Here is a 16,841-nt window from a genome sequence, read left to right on the forward strand (position 1 = left end):
GCGCCGGGGGCTGCGCGGCGGGGCCGGGGGCAGCGCCGGGGGCACCGGGCGGCACGGCCGGACCGAGCGGTCCCCAACCTGTCCCCACACCCCAGAGGTAAGCGGCCGTGGGGCTCCGTGGGAGCCGGGGACCCCCCGAGGTGCGAGGTGGGGCGGGGGCGTCACCACTGGGTCGCTCCCCAGTTTGAGGGCACTGGGGGTCTGGGGGTGTCAGGGCCCCGGGGCCTGTCCCCAGTGGGGACACGGGCTGCGGGCTGGGGTGGGAGTGGGGGCTGTGCCTTGAGCCCCCCCGCGCCGCCGTGGGCACCGTCCCAGCACACCCCACCCTGGGATACTGGTGTGACTGGTGGGGACACCACGAGAACCACGGGGACAGTGCTGTGACGGGCCAGCACCGTGCAGAGGCTGCAAGTGCCACCGCAGCCCGCACTGGGGACCTGCCGTGCTGGGGACGGGCCATGCTGGGGACATGCCACTGGCTCCCGTGGCCCAGCCGTGGCCACGGGAAGGGGGCGATTCCCACAAGCGGCCATAGAAACGCGGATTCGGGGGCTCTGCAGCCCCGCAGCCGTGCTCGCTCACGGGGAGAACGTCTCCTCCCCCTCCCCGCACATCTGGATCCCAGCCCCACATCTGCCCTGAGGCCCCCGGGGACACCCTGCCCGGCCCAGTCGTGTCCCCACCGCGCCGGTGTCCCCTCGGCCCGGGCGATGCCGTGCCCAGACCCCGCTGCCCCGAACCCTCCCAAACTTGTTTCCTTTCCCTGTTTCCGTGAGTCCCTGTGGAGGCGGAAATGGTGGAAAAGTCCTCAAAACCGCTGCAGAGTCCTCAAAACCGCGGCTCCCGCACCAGCTGCTGGAGAGAGAGCCGGGAGCTGCGGGGAGAGGGGCGGCAGGGCCCCCCAAAACCGGGGCATTCGGCCCGTGTCCCTGGGGGAGCCATGGGTGCGGGCAGCTGTGAGCGCAGACAGGTTTGGGTGCAGGCGGCTGTGGGTGGGGGCAGCTGTGGGTGCAGGCAGCTGTGGGTGCAGGCAGGTTTGGGTGGGAGCAGGTTTGGGTGCAGACAGGTTTGGGTACAGGCAGCTGTGGGTACAGGCAGGTTTGGGTGCAGGCAGCTGCCCACGCAGGCAGCACAACCACTGCCCAGGATCTGCTGGAGGACACAAGGGCTCTGCGTGGGGTGTGTCCCACTCACACACGTGTGCACGGGAAGGGGGATCCCCTTTTGTCCCCCAGCTGGGATTGTGGGGTGCAGGGCTCACAGGGTACCCCAAAACCTCACCAGGTACCTAAATCCTCACCACGTACCCCAAAACCTCCCCAACGGGGTGCAGAGGCCAGGTGTCTATGAGGAGAAACCCCTCGGGGGCCGGGGGACGCTCTGAGCCCTTGGGTCTCTGCCACCAGCTGCCAGGGCGGGCTGAGCACCCTCATTGGCCTCACCGGGACCCCAGCAGGGGTCTGGCAGCTTGGGGACCCCGCAGTGGGTTTGGTTTGCTGAGAGGGGGTTCCAGCCCCCCTGAGCCCGAGGGGATGCACAGGCTCTCGAAATCCCACAGCCACGGTGAAAGGGGCGAAATATTGGGTCACGGGAGCCCAGGGCCTTACTGCTCCCTCGTGCTCAGGGAATGGGGACACAGAGAATGTCCCTGCACAGCCCCATCAGGCTGGGACCCAGGGTGACAGACCCCGGGTTACCCCAGCCAGTCCCCCAGCAGCACGGGGGGTGTCCGACCCGCAGCCGGGACAAACGGACGCCAAATGCCAGCTGACCCGAGCAGAGGTTTCGCCGGAGGAAAGACAAACTCCTGCGGCAGGGGGACAGTCCCCTGTGCACGTCCTCGCAGGGCACCGACACAGCCCAGCCCGATAGATATAACCCCCTGCACCCCCCCAGACCACCAGCAGCACCTGCCCCGCTGCGGTTTGACCCGCAGCCTTCACCACCCACCGCTCCTCCTCGCTCGGCCCCTGTGCCAGGGTGCCTGGAGCAGAAATCCCCTTGTTTTGAGGAAAAACTCCCCACCTGCCATTTTTAGCACCCAGTTTTTCCTCTGGAGGCTGCTGGGAGCAGGATCGGCTGCACAGGGGTGGCTTTGGAGCTGTCCCCGCTGAGCCCAGCCTTGTCCTGAGCCTGGTCCTGGGCCCAGCGCTGGTGGGACAGGCAGCCCGGGAGGCGATGGGAGCTCTGGCATCGGGCCCATCAGCCGGGTGGCAGCTTCCATGGAGAAAATCACTTTAAAGCATCACCCATCCTCAGTTTCCTTCTTGAGTTGAGCCTAAAAATCTGACCCCTCGCTGGCAGAACATCACTTCACACACATCTGGATCGTGCACATCTGTCTGAGCTGCTTAATGAAACGAACCGGGAGCCCCCTCCCACAGAGGCTCTGAAGCAGGACAGCCCCCCACCCCTGCACCCCTGCGCCCCGAGCCCCCAGGCTTTGGGCTCTCCCACCATCCCGGGGGGGCTTCAAGGGGGCCTGGAGGCTGGGCTCCCCAGTAATGCTCAGGGGGGCATGGGGACCACCGCCATGCACCCCCTGCCCAGGGGACGCAGGGACGCTGTCCCACCGTCCCCCCTCCTCTCCGCAGCGGGACGGCGCGGCCATGGCGATGCTGCTGGAGCCCGGGATGCAGAGTCTGCGCGTGGGTAAGGATGCGCCCGGGGGGCCGCGGGGATGGGTGGGGGGTCCCCTGCGTCCCCCCCATCAGCAGAGCTGTGTGACACCACGGCCCCTCTCCCTTCGCCTCCCCATACACCCCGGTGTCCCCTCCGCTCCCCGGTCCCCTTGCAGTCATTGTCCCACCAGGGGCACGGAGCAGCCCCCCCACCCTGGGGTAACCAGCCCCAGCTGGGGGAGCAAACCCCACCCTAAAACAGCCCCCAGCAGCCACAGCAAAGTGGCAGCTGCACAAATGAACCCCCCGCGGTCCCCCCCAGCGTCACTGGGAGCCCAGTGCCCCCGCACTGGTGGGTGCCTGGTCTGGCTCTGCCCCCACGGGAAAGGGGCTTCAGGGTGGGGTCCCCGGAGCCCCCGCTCCCCGCCAGCCTGGGCGATGCTCCCCCCGCGGTGGGGACCGGCCCCCCCCACCGCGGGGCTCTGCCCACGCACCCGGGGGGACGTTCCCGTTGTCGGGGATCAAATATTCATGCGCAGACGCGGGGTACAGCGAAAGGCACTTACGGAGCAGGTGTGAAGGGACCGGGGCTGTGGCGGGGGGGGAGCAGCTGAGCCCCCACCACCCCTCCCGTGGGGACATGGGACAGCGCTGTCCCCCCAACACCACCATGTGCCACAACTCGCCTCCCGGCCCAGGACATAAAGCCGCGGGGGTCAGAGACCCGCCTTGTAGGACGGGGGTTCATGCAGCCCAGCCCGGCCCCCACCCCACGGCTGCTGGTGCAGGGGTCCCTGAGCACCCCCAGTGCAGGCTCGGGGGCTGCGGAGGGGCTTGGGGAGCAGCCCCTTGGGCGTCCTGGTGCAAACTGGTGCCAAACTGGGAGCTGGGGGGATTCGCCAGGGGACAGACATGGGCGCAGGGGACTGGAGCCCATGTCCCAGCACAGCCAGAGCTGGCGAGCTCCCTGGGGACAGTGACCCCCCCTCCATCAGCCGCCCCCGCCAGCAGCCGGAGCCCCTCGGTCGGCTCGTGCTTTCACAGGGCGGTGATTAATCCCCTGCGCTAATTGGAGCCATGTGGCCGCAGGAGCGCAGGCAGCAGGGCTGGGGGTCCCGTGGGGGCTCCTGCAGCCCCCCCAGCCTGGGCTGGCACAGTGGGGTTAATGTGGGTCCCCAGTACGGGGGGGATGCTGGGGGGTACCCGAGGAGACACAGAGCTGAGGGGTGTCCCGAGGAGGAGGAGGAGGAAGCACCGCAGAGCAAGGGCGAGTGTGCAGCCACCGCACCGCAGTGCTGGCCCCACACATGGACCGCGCTGGTGCTGACCCCACGCGTGTCTGTGGGTCCCCACGCGTGTCACCACGGTGCCCATGCCCACGTGTGTCTGGGGGTCACCACGGTGCCCATGCCCACGTGTGTCAGGGGTCACTGCGGTGCCCATGCCCACACGTGTCTGTGGGTCCCCACATGTGTCACCACGGTGCCCATGCCCACGTGTGTCTGGGGGTCACTGCAGTGCCCATGCCCACACGTGTCTGTGGGTCCCCACGTGTGTGACCACGGTGCCCATGCCCACGTGTGTCCGGGGGTCACCGCGGTGCCGACAGCACGACCCCCCTGAGCTCCTGGCACAGGCTGAGCCTCCGTGTCCCAGCGTCACCACAGGTGTCACCAGGTCCCCCGAGCCGGCCGTCCCGCAGGTGGCCGCGGCGCTGAGCCTGGTACATCTCCCCGTGCCGAGCAGCCGGCTCTCCATGCCCTCGTGCCTCAGTTTCCCAAGTTTTCCCCCCATTCCCACTGGATACAGCATCCCAGGCACCGGCCTGGAGCAGCCTCGGGCACCCCTCACCATCACCCCACTAAGCTGATCGAGCGTGTTTATGTGACGGTGGCTTTCCGATTGAAAACCAGGAGCCACCGCGTCCCGCGGTGCTGCAAACGCGGCACGGGCGCTCGGTCCTGACTCTTCTGTGGTTGTCGCGGGGGGTGATTTATGGTTCTGCTGCTGCAGAACAGCGTTTAGATTTCTTAAAGCCAAGTGGGACTTAGAGGAGTCTGGTGGCGGGTTCACTGGTGTTTGCCGCACGGGGAATACGCCGGTGTGTGCTCACCCTCTCTCCAGGCGCCCGGATCTGTCGCGGTGCAAACTATTCCTCTTTCCCGATAACCGTTGGCTCCACAGTCTGTATTTTAGGAGTCCAGCAGCAAACCCCAGGCGAGGCCGCTCGCCCCTGTGCAGAGCAGGCTGTCGGGAGACAGGGCGCTCCGAAAATGAAGCGTTCAGTGGAACAGAGCGGCAGCAGCGCTGGCTCCAGCTACCCGAGCAGAGCTCCAACCGAGCATAGGCAACCACAAACTTCTCTGTCTTTGCAGACCATTCACACCAAGGTCCAGTCCCATAGCAGAACTTCCCCAGCAGGTCCTCTGCTCCCCGTTGGCCCCTTTCCCTGACTCCACGTGGCCTTTGTTTGGTTCAGCTGCAGACATTGGGTTTGGTGCATATCCCTGGAGGTGCCGTTTTGTCTGGATAAATCCTTTCTCCTCAGTGAAGTACAAAATAGACCCCCCTATGCAGATCCCTGTAATGTCTCTGTGTTAGCCTTGGATCGCTGTTTTCCCACTCGGTTCCATTTTCCCAGCAAAGTGCAAGCTGGACTTCATCTTGCAGGCGTTTAGCAGAGCCTGCGGTTGCTTGTGGTAAATACAAGCAGGACCTTACAGCTTAAAATTATAGCAAATCTAGTCTACCAAGTAACATGAATCAAAGAGTACACTAAAAATCATACAAACGTCTATCTCTAAATAATCCATCCCATTTGGTGTGCATCTACTCAAGCTAAATGATGAATATTGAACTTGAACTGGGCTCATCCACTGACCTCTGGGTAGTAAAACCATTGCCATACGCTCACCTGTGTAGCAGGGAGAGCTCCAAGTGGCTCATCCAGGCTGTTGTATTTACGGAGTGAAGCGGTTGACTCAGATTGCACACAGTAGGAAAAGTCTGCACGAGACCCCTGTGCCCACAACCCACCAGCGTCCAGTTCCCGTTCTGCTGTTTTGCTGATCAATGTGCCACAATGTCCCCCCTCGGCCGGGTCATTTACAGAACTGTCCCCATCTGCAGCCGCCACCAAGGGTCCCTGAGGACGGAGCTGGGAGGAGCTGGGTGTGCTGGTTCAGCCGCCCTCAGGCAGCGGCTGCGGGGTGAGACGGCTCTGCCCGTGCACCGGTTCGTCCCTGTGACGGAGCAGACGCCAGGCTGGGGTCTCAGCACCAAAACCGCCCGTGCCAGCCAGCTGGACCCCCCGGAACACCCCAAATGATGCTCCAACCCATCTCCCTGCCGAGCAAGAGCCCATGTCCCAGGAGAGGGCCCCTCAGCCCCAGGGCTTTGGCCACTGTCCCCGTCCCCTGCCCGAGCCCCAGAGCCAACACCAGCTGCAACCAGCTCCTCACAACACCTGCGAGTGGCTCCTCATTTGCTAATTTAATTGGTGCTGATTAGACCCTTCCTTACACATGGTTGAAAACTGTGGGAGGCCTGCAGAGCCCTGAATTGCCGCACAGAGCCCCAAATTGCCACACAGAGCCCCACATTGCCGCACAGAGCCCCAAATTGCTGTGCGGAGCCCCCGCAGCGGCTCAGACCCAAACCTGCACCGGCTGCATCTGCATTGGGAAGCCACACGCTGTCCTTGCCCTGGGGAGGGTCTTTGGGAGGGACAGGGGCCTGTCCCCCTCCCAGCCTCTCCCCTGTGTCCCCAGGTGCCAGCGGTGAGCGGTGTCCCACACCGTCCCCTCCCGGCTCCCCGGGGACGCCGCGTGACAGCTGCAGCATCGCCCCGTTGACACCGTCCCAGTCACCGGTAAGGGAGTTGGGGGATCCCCTGGGGGTGCCGGGGTCCGTCCCCACAGGATTGTCCCCTCTGGTCCTTCCCTGGTCAGTGCTCTCCCCCCCCAGGTCTGGTTGTCACCGCACACCCCAGTATCAGGGTCAGGATGGGTCAGGTTGTCACTGGGACCAAACCCCCCTTAGCTCTGGGGTCCGTGGGGCTGAGGGTCTTTCCCAGCACAGGGGAGGAGCTGGAGGAAGCACCAGCACCAGTTTAACCCTTTGCAAAGCTCCTGCTCCCAGTTTGCCCCAACCCAGCCACCCCAGGGGACATCCCAGTGTGGGGGGACGCAGGCGGGGAGTGTCCCCCCGTGCTCGCTGTCCCCGCAGCTCCTGAACATGCACATTTCTGAGACAACCCCCTCGTCCGTGCTAATTCCCGGCTTTTTGCGCAGCTCCCTGATGTCTGTATTTAATCTGGGTGCGTTAAAAGTTAATGAGGCTTTTAGCTTTCCGTGTCTGCCCCCCGCCGGGGGGGCTGCCGCGCGCGGTGACACGGGACGGGGCTCGCTGAGTGTCTGCGGCTGCTTCGGCACCACCGGTCCCTGTCACCTCCCTCTGCCACCGCGGGGACGAGGGGTGGGCATGAAGGCAGGACCAGAAAAGCACCAGCCATGGGGACCCCCAGAAGCCAGAAACGAGGAAGGAATTGTTGTCCCTGAGGGTGGTGAGAGCCTGGGCAGGTTCCCAGAGAGGTGGTGGATGAACCATCCCTGAGACATCCCAGGCCAGGCTGGACGGGGTCTGAGCACCCTGAGCTGGTGCAGATGTCCCTGTCATGGCAGGGGTCTGGGGGGCTGTAAGGTCCCTCCAACCCAAACTGTTGTATGAAGCACCTCGGCCAGGAAGGTTTATGGTTGGGTGACCCCTGGGGACACCTGGGACAGGGTCCCTTGGAGCGAGCTGGGGAGCAGGGAAGGTTTTGGGGAACCCCAGCTACAATGTACCGGGGTTTATGTGTGGAGGGCTCAACACCACCCAGCTGTGGAGAAACAGGAACCAGAGGCCACCATGTCCGTCCCTTGGGGCTGCCCAGGTCCGCGTGTCCCTGAGCCTGGTTTTGGGGACAGCCACAGGGCCCCCCAGCCCCTGGTGCAGCCCCTCTCATAGAATCACAGAGTAGTTGGGGTTGATTGGGAGCTGTGTGGGGGGAGGAACCGCAGCATCGCCGCATCCCTTGCCCCGGCAGAAACCGCAGCACCCGCGGGCCAAATCCGGGAGAAGTTCACCCTCTGGCGGGCTGGTTCGGCGTGTCTGGCAGCGCCACCCGCTGCCCCCCGGCCGCAGCCCCTAACGCTGCCCTTGGTTCCAGCGCAGCGAGGCGCGGAGCCCGCCCAGCCAGCCCTTCGCCGTGGTGGTTGCCATCGACTTTGGCACCACGTCCAGCGGCTACGCCTTCAGCTTCGCCAGCGACCCCGAGGCCATCCACATGATGAGGTGAGGAGCCGCGGCTGCCAAAGGGCTCTTTCTGGGCCCAGACGGGCTGGAATTGGACTTGCTGGGAGATGGGATGGAGCGGTAACACCTCACCACGATGGGTGAGGATGCTCGGGGATGTCGGTCCCATCTTTGTCCCTCTGGAGGTTGTGCCCACCTAAACTAATAGACTGGATGGGACCAGCTCTCCGGCCCTGAGGTTCACGGGCTCCTGTTTGCAGGAAATGGGAAGGAGGGGACCCGGGGGTGGCCAACCAGAAGACCCCCACCAGCCTCCTGCTGACGCCCGAGGGGACGTTCCACAGCTTCGGCTACACCGCCCGCGACTACTACCACGACCTGGACCCCGAGGACGCCCGCGACTGGCTCTACTTCGAGAAGTTTAAGATGAAGATTCACAGCACCAGCGTGAGTCCTTGGGCACGTCCCCACCTCCCCGGGGACCTGTGGGGACACCAGCTGGGCTGGGCTTTGCAGGGAAAGCGGGTCCCGGGGGGACAGGAATCTGGGAGGGCTGCAGATCCCATCACCAGCACCCATCTCCCCATTTGCTTTACACTTTGCAACATTTCAGCCCAGGGGGGTGAACTTTTGGTTCCCCCATCCCAGGTGGCTGTGGCTGCAGAAGCAGCATTTCAAGCCCCTGTGCCACAGCATTTATGGTTGGATTTGATGATCTCGAGGGTCTCCTCCCACCCAAAGGGTGCCGTGATTTGGCACGGGGGACGAGCACCCTGCCCCGGGAACGTGGGCCGGGGCGCGATGTGACACCAGCGGCGTCCCAGCCACCCGCGTGTCAGCACCGTCCCCCCAGCCCTGCAGAGGCAGCCGGGGCAGCGTCCCCAGGACAGCAGACACTGAGCACTTCCCAAAGGGCCCTGGGGCTCCTCGGCAGCTTGTTCTGTTTTCCCTGCCAAAAGAATGAAACAAGATCAATTTTATAGCTGTTGATCATCCAGCGCCCAAGGAAACAAAGTGTGCTTGGAGACACGCAGTGTGCGTGAGAAAACGTGGGATTCAACACAGAACTGAGAATCATCTCAGAAATTAACACCTGGGACGACATCAGTAAGATCAGGCAGTTATCTAGTACATTGCCTATTATACAGGACCAAAATACTAATCCTGTTAGCATAAACAAATCTCCAAATCAGCAGTAGCACGCATATATAAAATTTACATATAAAATATCACTGTTTGTGTCCCTCACCCATATAAGCTTTGCTCAAAGGCTCATTTCTCGAAGGCGCTGCAGGCTCACCCTTGCGCCGTTTGAACACCAGCATTGTTCCCCACGCGACCCACCCGCTGCCCCCGCTCTTCCCGCAGGACCTCACCATGAAGACGGAGCTGGAAGCCGTCAACGGGAGGAAGATGCCGGCGCTGGAGGTGTTCGCCCACGCGCTGCGCTTCTTCAAGCAGCACGCGGTGCAGGTGGGACGCCCACTGCACCCCCCAACGGGGCCACCGGCCAGCACTGGCCCTTGTGGCCAGGAAGCCAGTGGGACCTGGGGTGGGTTAGAAGGGGGTGGTCAGTAGGTCAGAGAGGTTCTCCTGCCCCTCTGCTCTGCCCTGGGGAGACCACACCTGGAATCTTGTGTCCAGTTGTGGCCCCTCAGTTCCAGCAGGACAGGGAACTGCTGGAGAGAGTCCAGCGCAGCCACCAAGATGCTGCAGGGAGTGGAGCATCTCCCGTGTGAGGAAAGGCTGAGGGAGCTGGGGCTCTGGAGCTGGACAAGAGGACACTGAGGGGGGACTCATTCCTGGGGATCAAGATGGAAAGGGGCAGTGTCAGGAGGATGGAGCCAGGCTCTTCTGGTGACAACCAGGGACAGGACAAGGGGCAATGGGTGCAAACTGGAACACAGGAGGTTCCACTTGAATTTGAGAAGCAACTTGTTGGGGGTGAGGGTGGCAGAGCCTGGCCCAGGCTGCCCAGGGGGGTTGTGGAGTCTCCTTCTGTGCAGACATTCCAACCCGCCTGGACACCTTCCTGTGTAACCTCAGCTGGGTGTTCCTGCTCCATGGGGGGATTGCACTGGATGAGCTTTCCAGGGCCCTCCAACCCCTGACACTGTGACTCTGTGATTCCTCCCCGAACGGAGCGCGGGCCGTGCCCGTCGCGCTCCCGCGTCCCCCCGGAGCCGCGGTGCCGGGGCTGGGGGTCAGCGCCGCCTGTCGCCGCAGGAGCTGCGGGAGCAGTGCCCGGCGCTGCCCGAGCGCGGTGCCATCCGCTGGGTCATCACCGTCCCGGCCATCTGGAAACAGCCGGCCAAGCAGTTCATGCGGGAGGCTGCGTATGAGGTGAGGGGACACGGGGGGGACATTCCTGCGCGGCCCCCTGCACCTGCCCCCTTGCCCTGCGTAACCGAGCGTGTCCCGGTAGCCCCACAAACCCCGGCTGGGTGTGTGGATCAGTATTGTACCATTAGTGCCAAGTCCCTATTAGTGTCTCTTAAGAATTTCTTTAATCCCAACATGGATAAATGCAGCAGTTTCACCTCTGCTGAAGTTCATATTAATTAACATACTTGATTCTGAACATCCTCAGCATCATGAAATTAAAAGCGATTTAAATATTCTGCATAATAGGGGCTCTAAAATTTCATACTAGCGCTGAAGTTAAATTTGTGGGGGACATTGTTAAAAGATTTCCAGACAAAAGCCACTGTTTGCTGTTTAGATCGGGCATCACCCTTCTAGCCGCTGCATGTAGAGATTGTTAATGGTTGGGCTCAATGGTCTTAAAGGTCTTTTCCAACCAAAGAATCGTTTTGGTTGGAAGAGACCCTTAGGATCGCCGAGTCCAACCATGGAATGGTTTTATGGCTCTGTTCGCATGGATATGCCAAGGCCGGGGGTGGGGGACCCGTCCCGTGGCACTGTCACAGCACATGGGGACCCCCCGGTGCCGCGTCCCCTCCCCTGTGTGACCCCCCTGTCCCCCTGCAGGCTGGGCTGGTGTCCCCCGAGAACCCCGAGCAGCTGCTGATCGCGCTGGAGCCCGAAGCCGCCTCCATCTACTGCAGGAAGCTGCGTCTGCACCAGCTGCTGGAGCTGAGCTGCAGAGCCCCGGCGGGCGGGCCGGCGCCCGAGCGCGCCATCGACTCCAGCTTTCGGCAAGGTGGCTGCGGGCCGGGGCGCAGCAAGCGGGGCTCTGGCGGCTGGGGAGGGGGCCGGGGCAGCCCTGGGGTGCAGCGGGGGGTCCTGGGCTGAGCATCCCGTAAGCCGGTGCTGGGGTGCAGATGCGGTGCACCCACCGCGGTGCTCGGGGACACCCACCCCGGGGATTGGGCCCTGCCCGGGGTGGGGGGCTCTGGGAGCAGCCCCCAGACTAGTTCTGGTAAAAGCTGCTTGGGTTTCTGGGGTGTGCTGGGGAGAGTCCCTGGAGGGTGCCCCCCGTTGTAAAGGGGGTGCAGCGATCCCTCGCCCCCCATGAGGACATGGCAGGGCTGGCTCCACTGTGACAGGGACCCCCAGCCCGTCACATCATCTGGTGATGGGGGAAACTGAGGCAGGGACGAGTGGGGCACCGTACCGAGGGGGGGCTGTGGCGGCTCCCCTCTCTGGCAGCCCTGGGGGGCCCTGCTCCCCCCTTTGCCCTCCCCTACCTTGAGCTGCACCCCGGGGCTCACTAATGAGGCTAATTAGTGTGCCATGTCCGTCCTGGTGTGGCAAAAATAGGCCGGGGTGACCCCCCCCGCCTCCACAAACAACTCCCCACCCTTCCGGGCTGCTTTGATGTCCCCTGGCCCGGGACGGGACGGGGCGGGGAGCAGAGGAAACCCCACCCGGGCTGGGGACAACAGGGGAAGCGGTGGCATCGCCCGGGGCCGCTGGATGGGGGGGTGTTCGGGGGGGCTGGACCAGTTCCTCCTCCGCACTGGAGCTGGGGGGCAGGGCTGGGTGTCCCAGTTGGAGGCGAGCAGGAAACCAGCGCTCCCAGTGCGGTTCCCACTGGCGGGGGGTCCCAGGGATGCTCCTGCCCCCCCCGCAGCCTGACACTGTCCCCCGCTCTGTCCCCAGCGCGGGAGCAGCTCCGGCGGTCCCGGCACAGCCGGACGTTCCTGGTGGAGGCGGGAGTGGGGGAGCTCTGGGCCGAGATGCAGGCAGGTACGGACACGATTAAAGATGGGTTCAGGCTGGTTTCCCCCGGGGGAGCGCAGCCCAGGGGCCGCGTCCCCGTGTCCCCGCGTCCCCCAGCCCGCGGGCGGGTGTCCCGGGCTCAGCCTGGGGACGCCCCGCGGCGGGGACACACGCGGGACCCCAGTGGCCGCCGTCCCCGCCGCAGGTGACCGGTACATCGTGGCGGACTGCGGGGGGGGCACCGTGGACCTGACCGTGCACCAGATCGAGAAGCCGCAGGGGACGCTGAAGGAGCTGTACAAAGCCTCAGGTGGGCGGCCCCCGGGACCCCACCCCTCTGTCCCTTGCAGGGTTGTGGCTGGGCTGGTGGCACCACCTGGTGTCCGCGGGGAAAACGACAGGGGAGGGATGATGGGCTGGGGGGTCGGGGGTGCTGGGTTGGGGGGTGACACTGACAGGGGCGCTGGGCTGGGGGGGTCAGGTGGGTTCGGGGGACGGAGGCTCAGGTGGGGCAGGAGTGCTGGGTTGGGGGGGTGACAGGGATGCTGGGCTGGGGGGGGCTTAGGCGGGACAGGGGTGCTGGGTTGGGGGGTGACAGGAACAAGGGTGCTGAGTTGGGGGTGCTCAGGTGGGACAGGGGTTCTGGATTGGGGGGGGTCAGGTAGGAGAGGGTGCTGAGTGCTGGGGGGACTTAGATGGGAGACAGGGGTGTTGGGGGCTCGAGTGGGTTGGGTGACAGGGATGGGGTGCTGGGCTGGGGGGGTCAGGTGAGATGAGGTGCTGGTGGGACAGGAGTTTTGGGCTGGGGGGGCTCAGGTGGGTTCGGGTGGGACAGGGTGCCAATGGGAAAGGGGTGCTGGGTTGTGGGGTGTCCCCTCTGCCACCCTGCTCCTGGGGGACTGCAGGACCTGTCCCTGTCCCCTGGGCCCGCCCTGGGTGGGGGGCTCCCCTCCATGTCATCCCCCCCGCAGTGAGCCTGGGGGTGACACGATCTTGCATAAAAAGTGCCCCGGCTTTGCTGGTGGTGTTGGGGGGGCCTGGGGCCATGGTGGTGGGGAACACGGGGCCATAGCGATGGGGGACATGGGGACATGGTGATGGGGGACATGGGGACATGGGGACATGATGATGGGGGACATGGGGACATGGTGATGGGGCCATGGGGACACCTGTGCCACGGGGACACTGCCTGACCCACCCTCCTGCTTTGTTCCCAGGGGGTCCGTACGGGGCCGTGGGGGTGGACCTGGCCTTCGAGCAGCTGCTGTGCCACATTTTCGGGGCGGATTTCATCGCCACGTTCAAGGCCAAGCGCCCGGCGGCCTGGGTGGACCTGACCATCGCCTTCGAGGCGCGCAAGCGGGCGGCCGCCCCCTCCCGCGCCAGCCCCCTCAACATCTCCCTGCCCTTCTCCTTCATCGACTTCTACCGCAAGCACCGCGGCCACAACGTGGAGACGGCCCTGAGGAAGAGCAAGTGAGACCCGGGGGGGCAGCGGGGTGTGGGGACCCCTGGGGGTGTGTGACCCTCAGGAAGAGCGAGTGAGACCCGCAGTGGGGGACAATGGGGTTTGGGGACCCCTGGGGGGTGTGTGACCCTCAGGAAGACCAAGTGAGACCCGCAGTGGGGGGACAATGGGGTTTGGGGGCGCCTGGGGGTGTGTGACCCTCAGAAAGAGCGAGTGATACCTGCAGTGGGGGGACAATGGGGTTTGGGGACCCCTGGGGGGTGTGTGACCCTCAGAAAGACCAAGTGAGACCCTGGGGGGCCAGTGGGGTTTGGGGACCCCTGGGGGTGTGTGACCCTCAGGAAGAGCAAGTGAGACCCCCTTGGGAGGGTGACAGAGTTTGGGGACCCCTGGGGAGCACATGGCCTCAGGGGGACTTAAATTGGGGGGCACAGGCAGGTGGGGTGCTCTGCTCATGGGGCTGCTGGGCTGGGGGAGGATTGGGCAGAGATTTTGGCAAGGGGCAGCCCTGGACCCTCTGACCCCCCCAACCCCTCTGTCCCCCGCAGCGTGAACTTCGTGAAGTGGTCGTCGCAGGGGATGCTGCGGATGTCGGCGGAGGCCATGAGCCAGCTCTTCCAGCCCACCATCAGCCAGATCATCGCGCACATCGGTACGTCCCGGGGGCTGCCCCGGCCCCTGCGTGTCCCCCCCACACCGGGCGTCCCCTCTCGCGGGGGACACGGCCCCCAGCCCTGCCCACCGCCCCGCTTTGTCCCTCCCTCCCCAGCTGATCTCCTGAAGAAGCCGGAGGTCCAAGGCATCAAGTTCCTTTTCCTGGTGGGGGGGTTCGCCGAGTCGCCCATGCTGCAGCACGCGGTGCAGGCGGCCTTCGGCCTCACCTGCCGCGTCATCGTCCCCCAAGACGTGGGGCTGACCATCCTCAAAGGCGCCGTCCTCTTCGGCCTCGACCCCACCATCGTCCGCGTGCGCCGCTCGCCCCTCACCTACGGCGTGGGGGTGCTCAACAAGTTCGTGGAGGGGAAGCACCCGCGGGAGAAGCTGCTGGTGAAGGAGGGCAAGAGCTGGTGCACCGACGTCTTCGAGAAGTTCGTGTCGGTGGACCAGTCGGTGGCGCTGGGGGAGGTGGTGCAGCGCAGCTACTGCCCCGCGCGGCCCGGCCAGCGCAGGACCATCATCAACATCTACTGCAGCGCCCGCGACGACGTGCTCTACATCACCGACCCCGGCGTGCGCCACTGCGGCACCGTCAGCCTGGAGCTGGGGGACACCGGCGGGCCCCCCCGCGCCCGCCGCGAGATCCGCGCCAGCATGCAGTTCGGGGACACCGAGATCAAGGTCACCGCCATGGACATCTCCACCTCCAAGACGGTGCGAGCCACCATCGACTTCCTCTCCAACTGAGCCCCACACGCTCCGGCCCCCCACCTGTCCCCCCCCGACACCACGGGAGCCCCCCGGGCAGAGACCGAGCAGAGCTGCGAGCCGACGCCGGGCTGGGCCCCCTGCTCGGGGACACCCCAGAGATGCTCCTGGGTGCTGCCCCCCGGGAATGAGGGGGACTGACCCTCCAGCATCGCTGAGTGGGGACGGAGGCTCAGGCTGCCCCCCAGGTAGGGGTAAGGGCCCCCACCAGCCCCTGTAAATACCAATATGTGCATTTTCTGTGCCCTCACATTCCTATTTTTTTACCTATATTGCACATCACCCGCACAGCTGGCAGCCCCCCTGGCAGAGCCTGATGGGGACACGGATGGGGACACTGAAGGGGACAGTGTCCCCTCCCTCACCTGGACCCCTTTATCCAGAGAGGGGGGGCACTGGCTGCGCTAAGCCCCCACATCCCAGGTGCACAAATCAATGGATGTGACCCCTCTGTGTGGGCCCAGGAGCCCCTGAACCAGCCCAGCACCGCAGGGATGGGGCAGCAGCGTCCCCCCAGTGTCCCCCCGCCCGGGTGTCACCTGTGTCCCCCTGTCACAGCAGGTTTTAATCAGCTCCCGCGCTCCGGGGGTTGAACGGGTTGATCTGAGCTCCAGAACCTTCTCAGCTGCGGTTTATTATTTCCCTCTATAGATCTTTGTACTTAACGCCACCCCCCCCACACACACAGCTGTGTGTATATATACAGCTCTATATTTATATATATATATATATATATATATGTAGGCACATAAAGCCTCCTGTTGCTTCCTGAACTGAGCCACTCTTCTTGTACCGCGGGTCGTACTGGGGAAAAGAAGAAAAAAAAGGGAAAAAAGGGAAAAAGGGAAAAAAAGGGAAAAAAAGGGAAAAAGGGAAAAAAGGGAAAAAGGGAAAAAAGGGAAAAAGGGAAAAAGGGAAAAAAGGGAAAAAAAGGAAAAAGGGAAAAAAGGAAAAAAGGGAAGGCGACTAAGGCAATGGCTGCGCCATGGGGGGGCGGGCAGGGACAGCGGGCCTGGGGACCAGCCCTGGGGACAGCCCCCCCAACAGCTGGATCCTGCCCCCATCCCAGCTCCAAACCCCCGCTGGGACAATGTCACCGTGGGGGGGGTCCCTGTCCCCAGGTGTCCCCTCTCCAGGGGTGAAAGCAGAGGGACAGCAGCAGCAGCCGGAGGCAGAAGCGGGATCGACCCCGAGGCGCCAGCAGATGCTCCAGCACTGGGGGTCCCCAGAGCGGCAATGACAGCTGGGACGCAGCAGGTCCCCCCGGCTCCGGGTGGCTGCAGAGCTGCAGCCCGGGCTGGGGGAGCTTGGGGTGGATTTCCTCTATTACTGTTTGTTTTCCGTTTCGGGGGGGCGGCGGGGGGGCTGGGGGTCAGGTCGAAGCCGTGCCAGTCCGCTCTGCTCCGAGTCGTACTCCAGCTCGGCGCCGACGCAGCGCACGCCGTCCAGGAGCATCGGCGTGCCGTGGTGCCGGTCTGCGGGACAGGACGGCCATGGGACATAGATGGGGACAGAGACGGGGATGCCGCAGCCACGTCCCCCCGGGGGCTCCCAGCACCTTTTCGAGGGGGTTTTCAGGCTCATAAGTGCTTGGCCTCCCTGGATGGTCCCCACACGGGTTTGGGGTGAGGGGGACAGGGGTGGCCCTGACCCCCCCCCTGCACCCCACTGCATGAACCCTTTAGGGGAGCAGCTCACAGCCCCATCCCCTGTGCTGGGGGGTTTTGGGGTGAAAGTTGTCTGGTTTAGACAATTTCATAGAACACCTGCAGTGGCTGAACTGGGGGAACTGGGGGGAACCGGGATGGGGAGGATGGAGCTGGGTCCAGGGGGATGCGGGAGAATGGAGCAGGACAGGGACGATGGGGCAGGGTTTGGGGTGCAGGGTTTGGGGTGCAGGGGGGCAG

The 16,841-nt window shown here is 64.3% G+C and overlaps 2 protein-coding genes across 2 annotated transcripts in view; one reads left to right on the top strand and one right to left on the bottom strand.

The window, feature by feature from the left end:
- HSPA12B (heat shock protein family A (Hsp70) member 12B) lies at window positions 1-15,049 on the top strand. Its single transcript, XM_082050554.1, has 13 exons — window positions 1-97; window positions 2,595-2,652; window positions 6,392-6,492; window positions 7,831-7,955; window positions 8,177-8,363; window positions 9,285-9,389; window positions 10,143-10,259; window positions 10,908-11,079; window positions 11,982-12,068; window positions 12,247-12,351; window positions 13,259-13,517; window positions 14,058-14,161; window positions 14,279-15,049. The coding sequence occupies exons 2-13, from the start codon at window positions 2,610-2,612 to the stop codon at window positions 14,911-14,913; spliced, it is 2,040 nt and encodes a 679-aa protein (XP_081906680.1). The 5' UTR covers window positions 1-97; window positions 2,595-2,609; the 3' UTR covers window positions 14,914-15,049.
- An 808-nt stretch (window positions 15,050-15,857) lies between these two features.
- The window catches only part of ADISSP (adipose secreted signaling protein), a gene marked incomplete at its 3' end in the record, with an annotated part of 7,869 nt that continues 6,885 nt past the window's right edge, over window positions 15,858-16,841 (bottom strand). The window contains 2 exon segments of the mRNA XM_082052185.1: window positions 15,858-16,328; window positions 16,330-16,409. Of these exon segments, the coding sequence (XP_081908311.1) occupies window positions 15,858-16,328; window positions 16,330-16,409 (551 nt within the window).

Source organism: Streptopelia decaocto (assembly GCF_964273445.1).
Source record: "Streptopelia decaocto genome assembly, chromosome: 4".
Taxonomy (NCBI): Eukaryota; Metazoa; Chordata; class Aves; order Columbiformes; family Columbidae; genus Streptopelia; species Streptopelia decaocto.